This window comes from Coffea arabica, chromosome 3c (genome assembly GCF_036785885.1).
Source record: "Coffea arabica cultivar ET-39 chromosome 3c, Coffea Arabica ET-39 HiFi, whole genome shotgun sequence".
NCBI lineage: Eukaryota > Viridiplantae > Streptophyta > Magnoliopsida > Gentianales > Rubiaceae > Coffea > Coffea arabica.
This window is the reverse complement of record NC_092314.1, coordinates 1,739,802-1,755,122: the sequence shown is the minus strand read 5'-3', so window position 1 is coordinate 1,755,122 and position 15,321 is coordinate 1,739,802. Positions and strand designations below refer to the sequence as shown.

General features: G+C 39.0%; 2 protein-coding genes across 7 annotated transcripts; both read left to right on the top strand.

Annotated features, from left to right (window-relative positions):
- The first annotated feature begins 2,032 nt into the window (after positions 1-2,032).
- Positions 2,033-6,803, top strand: LOC113734873 (GTP-binding protein OBGC, chloroplastic-like). 6 transcript variants are annotated; one of them, XR_011841384.1, is made up of 8 exons: positions 2,033-3,085; positions 3,747-4,020; positions 4,645-4,930; positions 5,093-5,252; positions 5,627-5,735; positions 5,926-6,068; positions 6,219-6,258; positions 6,377-6,803. XR_011841384.1 is itself a non-coding variant. In XM_072081705.1 (6 exons), exons 1-6 carry the CDS (start codon positions 2,103-2,105, stop codon positions 6,004-6,006), a joined length of 1,893 nt encoding a protein of 630 aa, XP_071937806.1. In that variant the 5' UTR covers positions 2,033-2,102; the 3' UTR covers positions 6,007-6,803. The 6 variants fall into 6 exon arrangements, 1 of the variants encoding a protein (XP_071937806.1); XR_011841385.1 differs by lacking the exon at positions 6,219-6,258 and having other exon boundaries at positions 6,403-6,803; XR_011841382.1 differs by lacking the exon at positions 6,219-6,258.
- Positions 6,804-13,099: 6,296 nt separating this feature from the next.
- Positions 13,100-14,295, top strand: LOC113735334 (ethylene-responsive transcription factor ERF086-like). Its single transcript, XM_027262353.2, has one exon. The coding sequence runs from the start codon at positions 13,174-13,176 to the stop codon at positions 14,185-14,187; it is 1,014 nt and encodes a 337-aa protein (XP_027118154.2). The 5' UTR covers positions 13,100-13,173; the 3' UTR covers positions 14,188-14,295.
- Positions 14,296-15,321: the final 1,026 nt, after the last annotated feature.

The window sequence follows — 15,321 nt, the reverse complement described above, 5'->3', positions numbered from 1 at the left end:
GAATACCATCAGGCAATTAATTGTTTTTCTCGTCCATTTTCTTCTAGCTAGTGCATAAAATTCTACTAACTGTTTTTTCCCGTGGTATATATGAGCTAAAATTCTGCTAACTTAATCGAAAAAGGCACAATTTTGGTCTCTTGAATCTTCAAGATGTTCTTGTCCCTTGAATCGAAAATTCTTTTCTTGTCGAAAAAGAAGCACTTTACATTACATATCTTTTTTTTTTTCCTTTTGTCTCTTGAACGTGCAAGATGATCTTGTTGCTAGCTGTCGGCAACAGCAGAATAATTTCAGAAGCCCATGCTCAGTGATGGAGTTGAAATTAGCACTACTTGAGTTGTAAACGGACCACGCTTTCTTTTACTTGCTAACAATATGTTCTAAGATGATCTAATCTTCCATTTCTTGATCTCGTCATTTCATCTAAGGTCCCCTTTACCTTGATCTTGGCCATTGGATGTCAAGTTATTGGCCGGAAGCCCATTGTTCTATGGAGAAGCTGTGGCCACATTGAAGCCACAGTTTTGTTCAGCTAGTGCAAGAATTTTTATTTTTTTTGTTAGTATTATTATTGTTATTGCATGAGCACAACAATCTCCATTTGATATTTCTGAAAGTTACTTATAATTAAATAGGTTGGCCAGCCTTTTGTGCCAGTGTTCTACTCTTTGGCACCAAAATAGTAACATTCCTTTTCTTGCCTCTTGAATCTTCAACATGTTTTTGTCACCATCAAGAGCAGAATAACTTCAGAATCCCATTATCAGTGATCAGTGATGGAACAGTTGAAATTCCTTGAGCTGCAACTTGTGAAATGGACCACGCCGTTCTTAATTTATTTCCTAATTAATAATCTTCTTCTAAGCTAGGAAGATCTTTTCAAGTTCTTGAAACTCATCCTTTTCACCATCTTTTACGACCACGCTTTATTTTTCTGAAATTTTCAGCAAGTCATTTGCTTCTTCATCCTCCGTATTCACAATATTATTGTTTAGCAGCATTCAAATTTTCACATTCCGTTCTCAAATTTGAAGGACTTCACGTCTAGTCACAAGATTGATGTTATCTAGAATAGAAATCTGTGCATGCTGGAAAACAAAAAGTTGTAATTAAACTAAGAACTAGTATTCATCAATCTTTATTCCTTACACGTTCCCACCCCATAAATGGGATTAATCAAGCGAACCCCGGCCTTGTTGCAGTTGCAGTTGCAGTTGCAGTTTTAGTGGGGTTATGAAACTATGCAATCACATTAACCTGGAATTGGAGAATAATTCCCAAATTATGATAAGAATTGATCGCTTGTAAGAACCTTTTTTTTTTTTTTTTGGTTTCTATTTCTCGAAACGTCAATAGTTAATCTACTCCAATTTCTTCATTATGAAAGAGGAAAAAAAACCTGACCAAATCACATAATTACAAATGGTGTTGCCACAGTTAGAATTCTTTTATTTTTGCAAAAAAAAAAAAAATCTTTTTAAAATGATAAAACTAATTTGCACTTGGACTTGGAAGGCCAAATTTTGGCATTTATTTGAATAATAGTTGTGAAAAACTGAAAATAATATTCAAGCAACGCCACCCCTCCCTCCAACAAAGTGGATAACAGACCAACAAATTTTTTTTTTTTCGGAGACGACAACAGTTGTATAATCTAATCTATTTTACACTAAGGGGAAAGGACGGACCTAAGAAGGTTCAGGAATAATCCGGAGAGGACTAAATCACCACCGGATCAAACGGGTGTACAACACTCTCGCCTGAATTTTTTTAAGCAAACCACTTAAATGTGGCATTTTGGTGGGAGGACCTTCCAAGCTAGGTGGTGGTCACCAGCCTTTGGGCTGGTGGTTAACAGACCAACAAATCAAGAAAATAAAATAAAAAACAAGACTGCCCTATCTGTTGGGCTAGCCCATAGTGGCGGGGAAGCTGCCTTTTTTCATCAAATATCTGGGCCCAAAATTTAATGCCACGTGGACATATACTCCTCCTCCTCCATCAAATATCCCTCCAAAAACATTTTTCATTTTCATTCTCTTAGTAAAACTCCGCAGCTGGCTTCTGTCTCCATTTTCTTGACCCTAAAATAACTAAAAATGGTTTCTCCCACCATATCTTCTAGCAGTGCTTTTTGCTTCTGCCCGCAATCACTAGCAAGAAACAGACCTGCCCCCAAGACAAATATTTCCATAAACCCCAAGAAAAAAACTAATCAAAACAGAAAACTGAACATAAAAGATGCTCCGGCCCCGTCTTCAGCAGTCCAAGGTGGCGGTGAAGCCACCACCTACACTTCCCTTCCTCCTAAAGATGACTTTTCTGTTCCCCTTCAGAACAATCCCATTAGAGAAGTGAAGTTATCTGACTTAAAGCCCCCTAAAAAACAGAAGGGTTTTGGAGAAAGATTGGATTTTGATGATAAAAGTGAGGATGAAAATGGGAAATTTGGGTTTGATTACGAGAAGTTTGAGCTTTATGAGGGGGGTTCTGATTCAGATTACGAAAGTGGTGATGATTTTGATGATGAGGATGATGAAATATTGGTTTTTGGAGATGGTGGGGATGAAAATGTGTTTGAAGGAATGACAGAGAAAGAAAAAGGGGTGCCAGCAGTAATGAGGTGTTTTGATAGGGCGAAAATATATGTAAAAGCAGGGGATGGAGGGAATGGAGTTGTGGCTTTTAGGAGGGAGAAGTTTGTGCCACTTGGGGGTCCTTCTGGCGGGGATGGTGGGAGGGGAGGGAACGTGTATGTAGAAGTGGATGGTTCGATGAATTCTTTATTGCCATTTAGGCAGAGTGTGCATTTTAGGGCAGGAAGGGGAGGGCATGGGCATGGGAGGAAGCAGAATGGAGCAAAGGGTGAGGATGTGGTGGTGAAGGTCCCACCTGGGACAGTTGTTAAGGAGGCTGCTGGGAAAGGTGGAGTGCAAGGGGATGTGCTATTGGAGCTATTGCAGCCAGGGCAGAGGGCATTGTTGTTACCTGGAGGGAGAGGTGGGAGAGGGAATGCATCATTTAAAACTGGGATGAATAAGGTGCCTAAGATTGCAGAGAACGGCGAAAAAGGTCCTGAAATGTGAGTGCTTCTTACTTTCAGATTCCTTCTTTGAATTGTTTCTTTTACTGCTGAAAATATGATTGTTCTTTTGCTATTTCTAAAGATTTTAATCTATTAAGTCAGCATCTTATATGATGTCTGCTCTGTTTCTTTGATGGAGAGTTCAGAATGGTTGTTTAACCTAGGTTGTGTTAGCCAATGACTATGCTGTTTTAGATGTGCACGAACTTCAAAAGGTGGAAAAATATAAGAATTTGAGAAATCAAAGAAAAATGTAAACAGATATTCTTTCAAAAGCATTATCTGGATAGCAAATGAATATAGCTCCTTGAATACTAGCCAAACGCATTGTCAGCCTCTATGCAAATTCTAGCAAAACTGCTTACAAGAAACTCACTGCCGCAAATGAAAAGCCCATGGAGTGCATGACATCGATCAAATGAAAAAATGATTCATACAGGTGGACTTGATCTAAGTCTGTTTCTCTCTCTCTCTCTCGCGGTGCGCACAGCTGGTCTGATGCCCATAAAGATAACCAAGAAAAAAGCAAATCTTTCAGGAACCATGTCCTTGATTGGATGACAGGCCACAGTGGTTAACTACAGTTTTTGTTTCCTCTATTTTCGATAACACATTGTGGACCTATCTAATTGCTCCAAGTAATAATATTCCTGACCAGGTGGTTGGAATTAGAGCTAAAGTTGGTTGCAGATGTTGGAATTGTAGGAGCTCCAAATGCGGGGAAAAGTACATTTCTCAGTGTTATTAGTGCTGCTCAGCCAGCTGTTGCAAACTACCCCTTTACCACTTTGCTTCCAAATCTGGGTGTGGTTTCATTTGATTATGATGCAACAATGGTAGTGGCTGATTTGCCAGGGCTGCTTGAGGGTGCACATCGAGGTTTTGGATTAGGCCATGAATTTCTTCGGCACACTGAAAGATGTTCCGTTCTGGTAATTGATTGGAGGGACCCCCAAATATTATTATTTACAAGCTTTGCACATAATAATAGCAACTGATGCTATGTAGCTTACATGCTTTTGCATGTAAAAATAGCAAGTCATGATAGGCTGCTTACAACTTTTTGTGTGTAATAAGAGCAACTGATGAGTGTAGCTTCATTTGGTTTTCATTATATATTTCACGTTTAACTTATTTTGTGAGCATTGAATTGCATATTCTGTGTTCTCTGTTTATAAACCACACTTAGGTTTAGCATTTGTAGGTCCAAGCTGTGTATTATTGGGCCCACCATCAATCTGTCTTAAGATTTCCTGGCTGTGTGGCTTCAGTGACACCCACATAATCCCGGTAGGCCCAAAGATTAAACTGTCGGCCATAAATGTTTATTCTTTCACTTGTCCTACCCATCAATTAAAATGTTGTATGGTGTCTGCTTCCTGCTTGAATCTTCAGTTTCCCTGCCAGGTGGTTATTGATTGTTGGACTATTTTTTCTTTGGTGGTTCTTTGAATTGCTATTATGCTATGAGATCAAAGCTCCACCTTTGTCTAACTAAATTTTGGTGCATACGAAAATGTTCTTATTTACTGATTGGGATAACTCTGGTGGATTAGGTGCACATGGTTGATGGCTCATCAGAGCAACCAGAGTATGAGTTTGATGCAGTTCGTCTAGAGTTGGAAATGTTTAGTCCTGAACTTGCTGAAAAGCCTTATGTAGTTGCATTTAATAAGATGGATCTTCCAGAAGCATGTGAAAATTGGATATCATTCAGAGAAAAATTACGTTCTTGTGAGATTGAACCTTTTTGTATGAGTGCAGTGAAGAGTGAAGGAACGCAAGAAGTGATATGTGCTGCTCATAGACTTGCTAAGGAAGTAAGAGAAGTCAGTAAAGAAGGTCAGAAATCCATGTTAAGTTCTCATTCTGAGTAATTGCTAGAATCTTAATTGGTGCTTACCCAACGTGCCCCTTGAACTCTTGTTTCCCTGTTGTGTAAATTTACACTTTTGATTGTCACTGCAAGTTTATATGCTCTAACCACTAGACCTTCTAATTCAGGTGCAACTGGTTCGGTAAATTTAAACCATGTGGCTGATATGGTGCAAAAGCAGCAAACTTCTCCAATAAATGAATTTGAGATCTCCCATGACAGTGATAGCAATGCATGGCATGTTACAGGATCAGGTTTACAACGCTTTGTCCAAATGACAAACTGGAGGTACCAAGCTTGTTGGTCATCACCGTGAAGTCATTGTGTTTGCCAACTCCCCCCCCCCCCCCCCCCCCCCCCCCCCCCCCCCCCCCCCAAAAAAAAAACCTTTGTTGGAACTATTATGCTGGACAGATCAAGGGCAACCACCTCCCCTCAGGACACATAGTCAGATAGAAGTAACCTACATCTACCATGTCATAATGCTTTATATGTCTTTGTCTAATGATTTAAGTACGTGCTTCTGTGTTGGCATGCAAAAGTTCCTGTCCCCATGCTATATCTTGAATCTACGATACACATTAGCCATGATATGTATAATTCAAGATAATGGTTTTCATTCAAAATGCTGTTTGATATTAATGAATTTGTTCCTTTTGCAGATACATAGATTCTGCGAAAAGGTTTCAACATGTTCTGGAGGCATGTGGTGTGAATAAGTCTCTCATCAGACTTGGTGTGAAGGAAGGTGACACTGTTTTTGTTGGGGATGTAAGTTGAAATTATTTTTTCTTTTTCCTTCTCATCTTTAGCATGTTTTTTATTTCTATAGTTTTCTTCTTCAATTTTTATAAGATTCAGTTGAAGTGCATTGAGAGGATAAACCTCATCTGTAAATGTTCTTCATACTTGATTTCATAACAAAGTATTTACAAGTATATATTTTCCTCTATCCTTCCAGATGGAGTTGGTATGGCACGATGCTCCTGACAATGCTGGTCCCTCAAGTGTGAGGAGGTGGGCGGAAGATTCAGTTAAATGATCTTTGTTGATATCGTCCACTCAAGCTGTATCATTGCTAGGAAATGCTGGGAATAGTCGCAGGTAAATCTGGGGCACTTGTAAAATAGTGCCATCATCTGTAGCTTCGGGCAATAGTAAGCTTACGCTGTGTAATGCTTTTCCCTTTAATGGTTGATTGGAGGAATATGAAAGCAGTACTCATTGATTCTTTTATCAATTTGTGTGAGACAGCTAAAGTTCACTCGAGGTGATGCTTTCTGTGGCTGCCCATGTACGAATAGAAGCAGGATTACATTCATATTAGTGGTGTAGACAATGAAGCAGTTGGCTTTTGAGTTCCTTAAATTGTTGTATTCGATGGTTGATGTGTTGAATCTTTGGATATGCAGAATCATCATGTAGTTGTAAATTGCAGATTCAAACCTACAATGTCCTTAAGAGTTTATGCTGATGCGGAGGCAGATTTTGCTGCACATGCTTTTATTACCAGGGAGCTTGATGACCTCGCCTTTTAGCCATTGTAAGAGTGGATCATGTTTCGTGCTCGATTGCTTGGTTCATTTCTGAGCTTCGCATTCAGGTCTGGCCAGATTGAGAAGTCGTCAATGTTGTAAATGTAGTGTTTGGCACTTAAAATCCAGTCTGGATTTCGATTTGCTGGTCTCTCCTTGTATTGTTTGTCGTGTTCAACTGGATATTATCCAGCTTACTCTAATGAACTTAACGAGTCATCTTTTCTGACTTGATCACCACCTTGGCGCTAGATAATTAGAAATCTGTTGTAACAATGATAATTAAGCACTCTTCTTCCTCTCATTTCAGCTTTTGTTTTGTCAAGTATTTAGTGATATATCTATGGCTGACAGTCATCATTTTTGTCCTTTTTTTTTTTTGGGTAACAAGGAGTATTGATGCATAAGAAAGAGGAGATGAATATTATCCTTTCGTTTTGTGTTCTTGAGCTGAATGACTTTGTGATCGAAGTAGACTTGGAATGGAGATGCCAAAGAATGGGGAAGCATCTAAATTTCATTTGAGCAAAGAAACAACAGGCCCAATGAAATAAAAGAAGAGAAGCGACAAGCATTGGCTGCATGAATTATGAAAGTTCCCAGCCTCAAGAATTATGCAGCTACAATTTCATGTTTCGGTAGGGATGGAAATCCAGCCACCCCAAGAACTACAGTGTCGTGTGCAATTCAGCTTTTTTTTTTTTTTTTTTTTTTTTCCGAAGGCGACAACAGTTGTATAACCTAATCTATGCTACACTAAGGGAGAGGGGGCGCACCTAAGGAGGCCAGGGATAATCCGGAGAGGACTGAACCACCACCGGATCAAACGGGTGCAGAACACACCCGCCTGAATTTTTTTTAAGCAAACCACTTAAATGTAGCATTTTGGTGGGAGGCATTTTGGTGCAATTCAGCTTTCCTACTAAAGTGAAAATGCTTCAAATTGTTCAAAATTCTCCTTGAAATACTTCCAGAATTTTATATGAGTCCTGAATATCTAAAATAAGATAATGTGGTCCTTGAAATTAAAGACAGATAATGTGTTAATTCTTGCTTTCATATCCCACTCTTTTTTGGTCAAAACAGTTGATATAATTATTATTATGTTCAGCTCACGCGGCTACTAATTCACGGGAAAACGAGAATGACCTGAAGTCATACAAAGAACAATACTCTATCCAAACAGGAATGTAGAGGGTATGAATAATTTTCATTTAAGATATCATTCTTCAAGTATATATTGCATTTGATAAAAGTTCTTTGTTAAATATGCATGGATTGGAGGGATCAGCATTGAAGTTTAGAGTGAGCGCCGAAATGTGTTGTTATCCTCTGATGAATTAGCAAACTAAGAACTATGAAGTTAAATCCTAAATGCTCCTAGCATTATTAAAAAAAAAAAAAAAAAAAAAAAACCCCTTCATATTTCTGAAAAGCAAAATGCTCATTGACAATCTGATCCAAAAAGATCAGAAGAGAAGAAGAAAGTTGACAACAATTCCTTCAGCACCACTTCGTTTCCCATGAAGACTTTTCACCTACACTTGAAAAAAGAATGAATGAAGATTCATTCACCATCACAAAATCTTTACTGCTTCTTCAAGCCTCTTTTTAAGTTCTGTGATTCAATTCTCTCGGCACGTACCCAAGTACAAGTACAACAAAAACCCTCAACAAATCTTTACTGCTTCTTCAACCCTCTTGATTCAGTTGTCAAGGGAACGTAGCCAAGTACAAAAACCCTCGACAAATACACATGCATTTAACTCTGTCAACCCTGCAACGCAATCTTTCTTTTCGTTTCCTTCTCTCTCTGTACAGTATTTTGCAGGTCCTTCCGTGCTGACGTGGAATCCCAAGGAGCCGACACGTCTGCTTGGGTGGGCCCCCTTGATTACTTGGCAACAGTATCGAGTGTCACGTCACCGTGCCCATCTCTTGGGTGGCAGTCAACAGTTAGCTGGCTTCTTCCTTCCTGTTCGACGAAAGAATAGGCAAAAGCGGTTGGTAATACAATCCGGATGTGTGTTTCCTCGGACTTAATTATTTTGATCTTCCGTACATGATTTCACCGTACCTCAAATCTTGGGCAGATATTTTTTGTTATCTTCCTTGCCAGAGAGAAAATTGGAAGGGATTGAGCGGAACTATTTGCACCTGTTGCAGACTTGCAATTGGCCAACAGATGAGCTCTCACGGTGTTCCTATGGAAATGTTATGATTTCTTAGTATATGTTGATTAGACTTGTTGGAAATTCTTTAGTCGTCGTTCGATCTTGAGTGTGCTTTCCTTCATTCAAATGCACATTTGTTTTATATGAAACTCATAATTTTACCTTATGATCGGGTGATTTTTAATTGGATAAGGAAGTAATGGAATGTCGGGGTGGAACTCTTCAACATTTCAAAAAATTCTGGAAAGCTATTGTGGTTCATAGTAGTTTTCCTTGCCACCATTGATCATTTTTTTCAATCAAGGCCTTACTCCTGGAGGATGTATGTTTAGCTACCCATTATTGATAAATCGCACTATCTGTCTGTCAACTTATAACTTATAATGCGAGACCTTGTAATATTGAGGTGCTGGTCTGATGGCGGCTGAAGTAGGCATTCCAAAAATTAAATGTTTGGGATTCAAATTCCTCTTTCTCCTCCAACTTCTTAAATTTCACTCTTTCTTTGTTCGAAAAATTTTTTTTTTCTTAAAAAGAACTTGTAGTCGTAGTTTCTCCAGTTAAATAGGGGACAAAAAGATGGAAACTGGAAATCAGGAAAGAAAGAACTCAGGCTGCAAATGCTACAGTAATACCAATTGACATGGAGTCTCAAGTGGGCTGGCTATTCATGGACTAGCTATCTTCTCTTCCTCACGCAAAATCTGATAAGAGTCAGATGAGTGAATTTGCAGATTCCTGCCTCCCATCCCCACCCCACGATAATGGTACGAGAAACGTACATGCTTGAAGCCTCGAGGCCTTGAAGTCTTAACTAATAATTGGGACAAGTTGCAGGGGAGGGAAGCGACACGCCTCATTGAATTTGCAAGTGGCTATTGGCTACTCGTTGGACACCTTCATATTCTACATTTTCATCTTGAGGGGGCGAAACTTGAGAGTTATACGAACTGGCTAGTTTATTGATTAGTTCAAAATTCAATCCAATTAAGTTTTGCTAGATCTATTGAGCTGCCCCCTTCTTGGAGATAAATGGTGAAGGATAAATAGCCAAATTTCATGCGTCACCATACAATGCCCGAGGTGAAATATGCACTGTCCTAATCTTTCAAGTTTACCCGTGTCTTGCTGTGAAATTTACACAATAGCTCTCATAATAGAAGTGTCATTAGCTGTTTACGTTCATCTAACAGTCTTTATGGTCACATGAGGCTTCTCCACTGTCTGTATATCTGTACCACGTTGAAATATGAGACAAAATGTCTCAACCCATCCCAACAACTGAGCAACAATATCCCTGATATTCCCCTGGCTACTTGCAGCTGCAGGATTGCAGTAGTAATGTTGTGATTAAGCAGTAGAAAAAGGAACAAGAAAAACCCTTCAAGGAGCCTTGTTGAGGGCTCAGTTTGCCTTTGGAAAGAAATAAGAATTCAATTCTGAGCCGGTCAAAGACAAACAAAATCCCTTGATCCCTTCCCCTCAGTCTCGTCAAAGTCCAAAGGCTCCCAGAGAGTCCTTAGTCCTTAGAATGTCATAATCTTTTTCCCCAAATTCCGGGTGACCTTAAGTATCTTACAACAAAAGTGTGTGCATGTTCATGTTTGGGAGAATGTGCAAAATTCCAATCTGACCAAAACAAGTTTCTCTTGTCAGGATGGAACTTAGGGATGGAAGAAGGAGGCCCCCACTTCACTTGACATTTTCCATACTTTTGTGTTTGCTTTTCAAGAAAAGGGATCCAAATAAATTCATGCATGTTAAGGAGCTGCCATCCAACAAATACTAGCAGTACGTACTAATAAGTTTTAGCACTTTGTTAGTAATAAACTTGAAGTACTTAAATACCAAGTGGATCACATCTTTTCATATGAGGCTTGACCGACTATTCATGTAATTCAAATTCTAAACTTCTTGTGGCATACCTTTAATACAAGGAAGGCATAATCCAGCATCATTTTCAATTCAAACCTTGTTACTACTTTCCAAAGACCGCTCCATCCATCACCATAATAAAAGAAAATAAACAAATAAAATCCCTCATTTTTCATAATTATCTTCTGATATGACACTTTTTTGGTCTATTAGGGAAATGACCTCAAGATCGCTTTCTAGTCAGTACTGTTTTTATTCAATTCTCGAATAATTTTTATAGTGGATCAGTCAATAGTCCCAGATTTTGTCTAGGTCATAAGACTAAAAGATGATGACTGTTTTTCAATAAAACTCAACTGCTTATGCATTGAATATGCTCTCTTTGTCCTCAATTTTTCAATTTGTTTTCGTTACCACCATTTATGCTTTTCATAATTCGGGACAGACCATTAACAGGAACAAGTGGCAAACACTATAGAATTCTGGTATGATAGGGACATAAAAAGGGGTTGACCCGTTTGATTATATGATTAGCTTATGGTGTTCCCAATGCCAATTAGGCATGTGAAACTTTAATCAATACGGAAAAAGTTATGAGTGTCCTGTTAGAACTGCTGATGAAATGGTTTAGTGAGCGATTGTGTCCCACTAATTGTTTATATTTGAGGGCATGTGGCTTCCTATGTCTTCCTCAACCTTTTGATTGCTCTTTTGACTATAGCCTTTTATGCTTCCTTTTAGATAAGGACGCAGATCCACGACTCCCTTAGTCCCTTTAGACAAAAAAAAAAAAAAAAAGGGGGGGGGGGGTGGGAATTTTGCTCTTGGTTAGCTTGTAGTAAAACCTAAGCAGACGTCGTTACAAACTTCTCCAGTTTATATTATTATTACGAAGAAATCCACCCAGATTGTCACGCCAAGGTCTGGATAAGTAATTGCATTGCTTTTTGCAGGCATTTCATTCTTTGACCATTCCATCATATTGAGTATATTGCAAAAAACAGCGTCATGAGGAGTGCATTAAAACTTGGAATGGGGACTCAGACTATATTATTTGCCTTCATTATTCAGTGTGCATCTACTTCAAGAAAAGAATCAAGTTAAAGAAGTTCAACCAACAATTAATCTAGTTTGGGTAATGCAACATTAATGGTTATAATCCCTCAAGATTAGCCGTTCAAAGGGGAAAAACGAAAAAAAACTAATGGTTGAAGAAACGTACTTAATTAGAAGACTTTGGTTGAGAAAAGATAGAAATTCCCAAAAATTCTTACATTATTTCAGTCCATACTGGTCATTCTCAAAGTATCAGAAACGATCCCTGAAGAGATATTGATGAGTAGATCATTTTCTGCCCACCTCTAATGGCTTGCCACCAAAACCCATTCTTGGGCAAAGCAAACCACAATCAGTATACGGACAAATAATAATAATGTAGAAAGATTTAACGCGGAAAGAGCCTAGGGAAATGACATGCATATAAGGCTAAGTATTTTGACCTAATGGTCTTGTGAATTGCCTCTATTGTCGTTGAATACTGACATTTTGTTGGTGATAGAGTATTTCCATTACACAGGCCAATGCGATATCTCACTCAAACTTATGCTAGTCATTTTAGTTAAACTTAATCTTTAACTGCTCCCTTTGAAAATTTATAGAGAAGACAAAGAGTGTGGAAGGAAACTTGCTGCAGATAACGCGGATGAACATGTGCAACCCTACACTAAATAGAAGTTACCACTTTTGATACCTTCAAATTCAAATAGTTCGAGACTCTCAAGGATATGGAGACAAAAACTTCTTTGATCGTTTCTTATCTCTGTTTCATCCTCAACTAAACTAGTTTTGCTTTTGAGTTTCTTTTTTAAAAATGAGCAAGCTAGTGACCATCCACCACATGTTTTTTGAGATGCATGAGTTGGTTGATTTTCTGTAGGATCACTAAATTAACCTTATGTTGGCACAGTGACTTAATTAATAGTCATGCATGCATGCATATTGATCATATGAACAAAAGGCCGGTGAAAGGGAAACAGGGATTACTGTAAATTACACGAGGCAAATGAACAAGGAATATAAATCTTAGTTTAGGGAAGCGTATGAGCAAAATCAAGACATTAGAAGTTAGAGAGAGTACCCCAGGAAGGGAAGCCAAGGAAGAAAAAAAAAAAACAATTGTTATTTGGAAATACTTGGCTCCATAGAAGTATTCTCGAACCTTTACCACGGCATGTCAGCATGTGCATGCTTGACAAAAGTTAAGAGAATCTTCATTTTCATCCTAACAATAATACTCAATTTTATATTTACGAAAACAAATGATTTTGATGTTAATGGAATACTAACAAAAAGTTAATAGTAACATAAAAATGCTGAAAAGTACAAATTTTGAAAAAGAGCTAGATGGTCTTGAGATGAATGACATGTTGCAGTGTCCTTTTGCCCCCTTTGATTGTAAGAGAGATCAGATGAGTCTTTAAAAGAGCTCACTCCTAAGGACTGCATCCTACACATTCTCACAGCCTTCCATCTCTGCATTTCTGCTGTAGCTCTTAACACAACCTTTGTTCTCATACAGTCTCCAGGCCTCTAACTCTGGCCTAATCTTCTTCATTCTTTGCTGCGATGTCCACCTCCAAAACCCCAGAAAAACCCTTCAATCTCTATGAACCAATCCTTACACAAACAGGATTTACTTTACTACAAAGAAACACTTCTGTTTCCCAACCTAGTGAGAAAAGAGGTCGCAGAAAGCAAGCAGAACCAGGGAGGTTCCTAGGCGTTAGAAGGCGGCCTTGGGGCCGATACGCTGCTGAAATCAGAGATCCTACCACAAAAGAAAGGCACTGGCTTGGTACATTCGATACTGCTCAAGAAGCCGCCCTTGCTTATGATCGAGCAGCACTTTCCATGAAGGGGACTCAAGCAAGAACCAATTTTGTATACTCAGATAACACAAATTTCCATTCTCTTATCAGCCCTTTTGATCTCCAATCCGTACTGCAGCCATCGCACTTGCTGACCAAGAACCAAAATAAACAACATGATGCTACTAAACATACTAGTTCTTCATCTCAGGCCAGAGAGCATCCAATATCATCTGACAATGACGCTTGTTCTCAGTCCTCTTATGGTTCATCCCCTAGTGAGAACTTCTTTTTCTCTAGCGGGAGTGAAACCAACTCAGGCTACTTGGACTGCATAGTTCCTGATAATTGCTTAAAGCCTCCATCTCATCACAAAGAGTACTCAAATAACAGCAACGCTGACCAAACATCAGTTGACCAGAGTAATTACTCAAATTTGAGGGTTTTAGAGAATCAATCACATTCTGATGCTGACGTGACGAATGTTCTTCCTGTGGATTCTACAAACCCTGGAAACTTTTCGTGCTACGAAGGACTTAACTTTGGATTCTTGGAAAACGAGCAGTCATGGGAGATGAATTCTTGTGAACTTTCAGCAGTGATCAACAACCCATTGATGGGTGAAACTGGATGCATGGAGGGGTATGATCCAACCGTGGACAATACAAGTCTCGAGTCAATGGCTGCGGCCACTTCATCAGCTGGCTTCTCCTCTGTATTTCCTCCATTTGCATTTGGTGATGTTGTTGACTCGGGATATCCCCCATTCTAAGTTCCAATTCTGTCTAGTAACTTACTAACTTGGAGTTGAACTATAACTTCTCCAAGTTACAACTCTTTTTAACTTGCATGCAGCGTCTCTTTCTTGATTTTCCAGTTTTCTTCGCTCTTTTCTTTTTACCTTTGCATGAAAAATGTAATTACTCTAGAGCTTCCTATATTTATCAGAAACTAATATAATGTTTTCGATTGCCGGATGATGTTTTGTTGTTCAAACTTCATTCGCTCATAAATAGGCAAAAAACCGAAAAGGGCGTTAAGTGTTTCTTTCCGCTAGGGCTAGGGCAGGCATTTTACGTTCGCGAGTCATGCTACATGCATTCCATTCTTGCGCACGACAAGTGTAGCTTCTTATTTTACGTAATTCCCTAGTAGTACGATAAAATTCCGGGAAGGGTTTTGGTTGCACTCAATTTCCTTGAATATATATATGAACATACATAACTCTATCCAAGTAAAAGACCCAACCTACATTCCCTGCGGTAGATTCGCTGTGCCAAACAAAGACGTGTCTCCGCAAGCATATACAAGAAAAAGACATCCTCCCAAGTGATAGTCCCTTTTTTCCATGCCCTTTAAAGAGAGGGTCCTTGGAGGCTGGTCGCTACTTCCACTTGCAACCACAAACATATCCCGGGCCATTTCTTGTTTAGACTTTAGCCTCGCTTTTTAAGGTTTTTTTTCCCCTGGTTTTGGGGGGGTGCAACAAGCAAGAATCAGACAATACTTTGCAAAGATTGATCGATGTAGTTCCTGTGCCAGTTTTGCTTTCAGACCAAAGGTGCCCTCCTATTTGTCTTGTTGAATTAGTAAAACCCAAATCCATCACCTTCTACACAAGTTACCTACGTCTTATCAAAATCTTCTGCGTACAGTTTAGAGTGCCTTGTTTCCCAGTGCTTGTGCAGTATTAAGCATGCATGTTATGTTGCAGACCCTTGTTTAACCCAAAATTTTAGAAACTTTACATACGTATGTTACTTTCAAGGGATAGCTTGGTAGGGAAATTAGTTGGAAATTTTTCTACATCCTCGATGAAAACCACGAGGAGGAACACCAAGCTTATATGGCGACTCTGTGGGTTTGTGCAACAACACCCCAATAAGAAAGCAGTTCTGTACGTAAT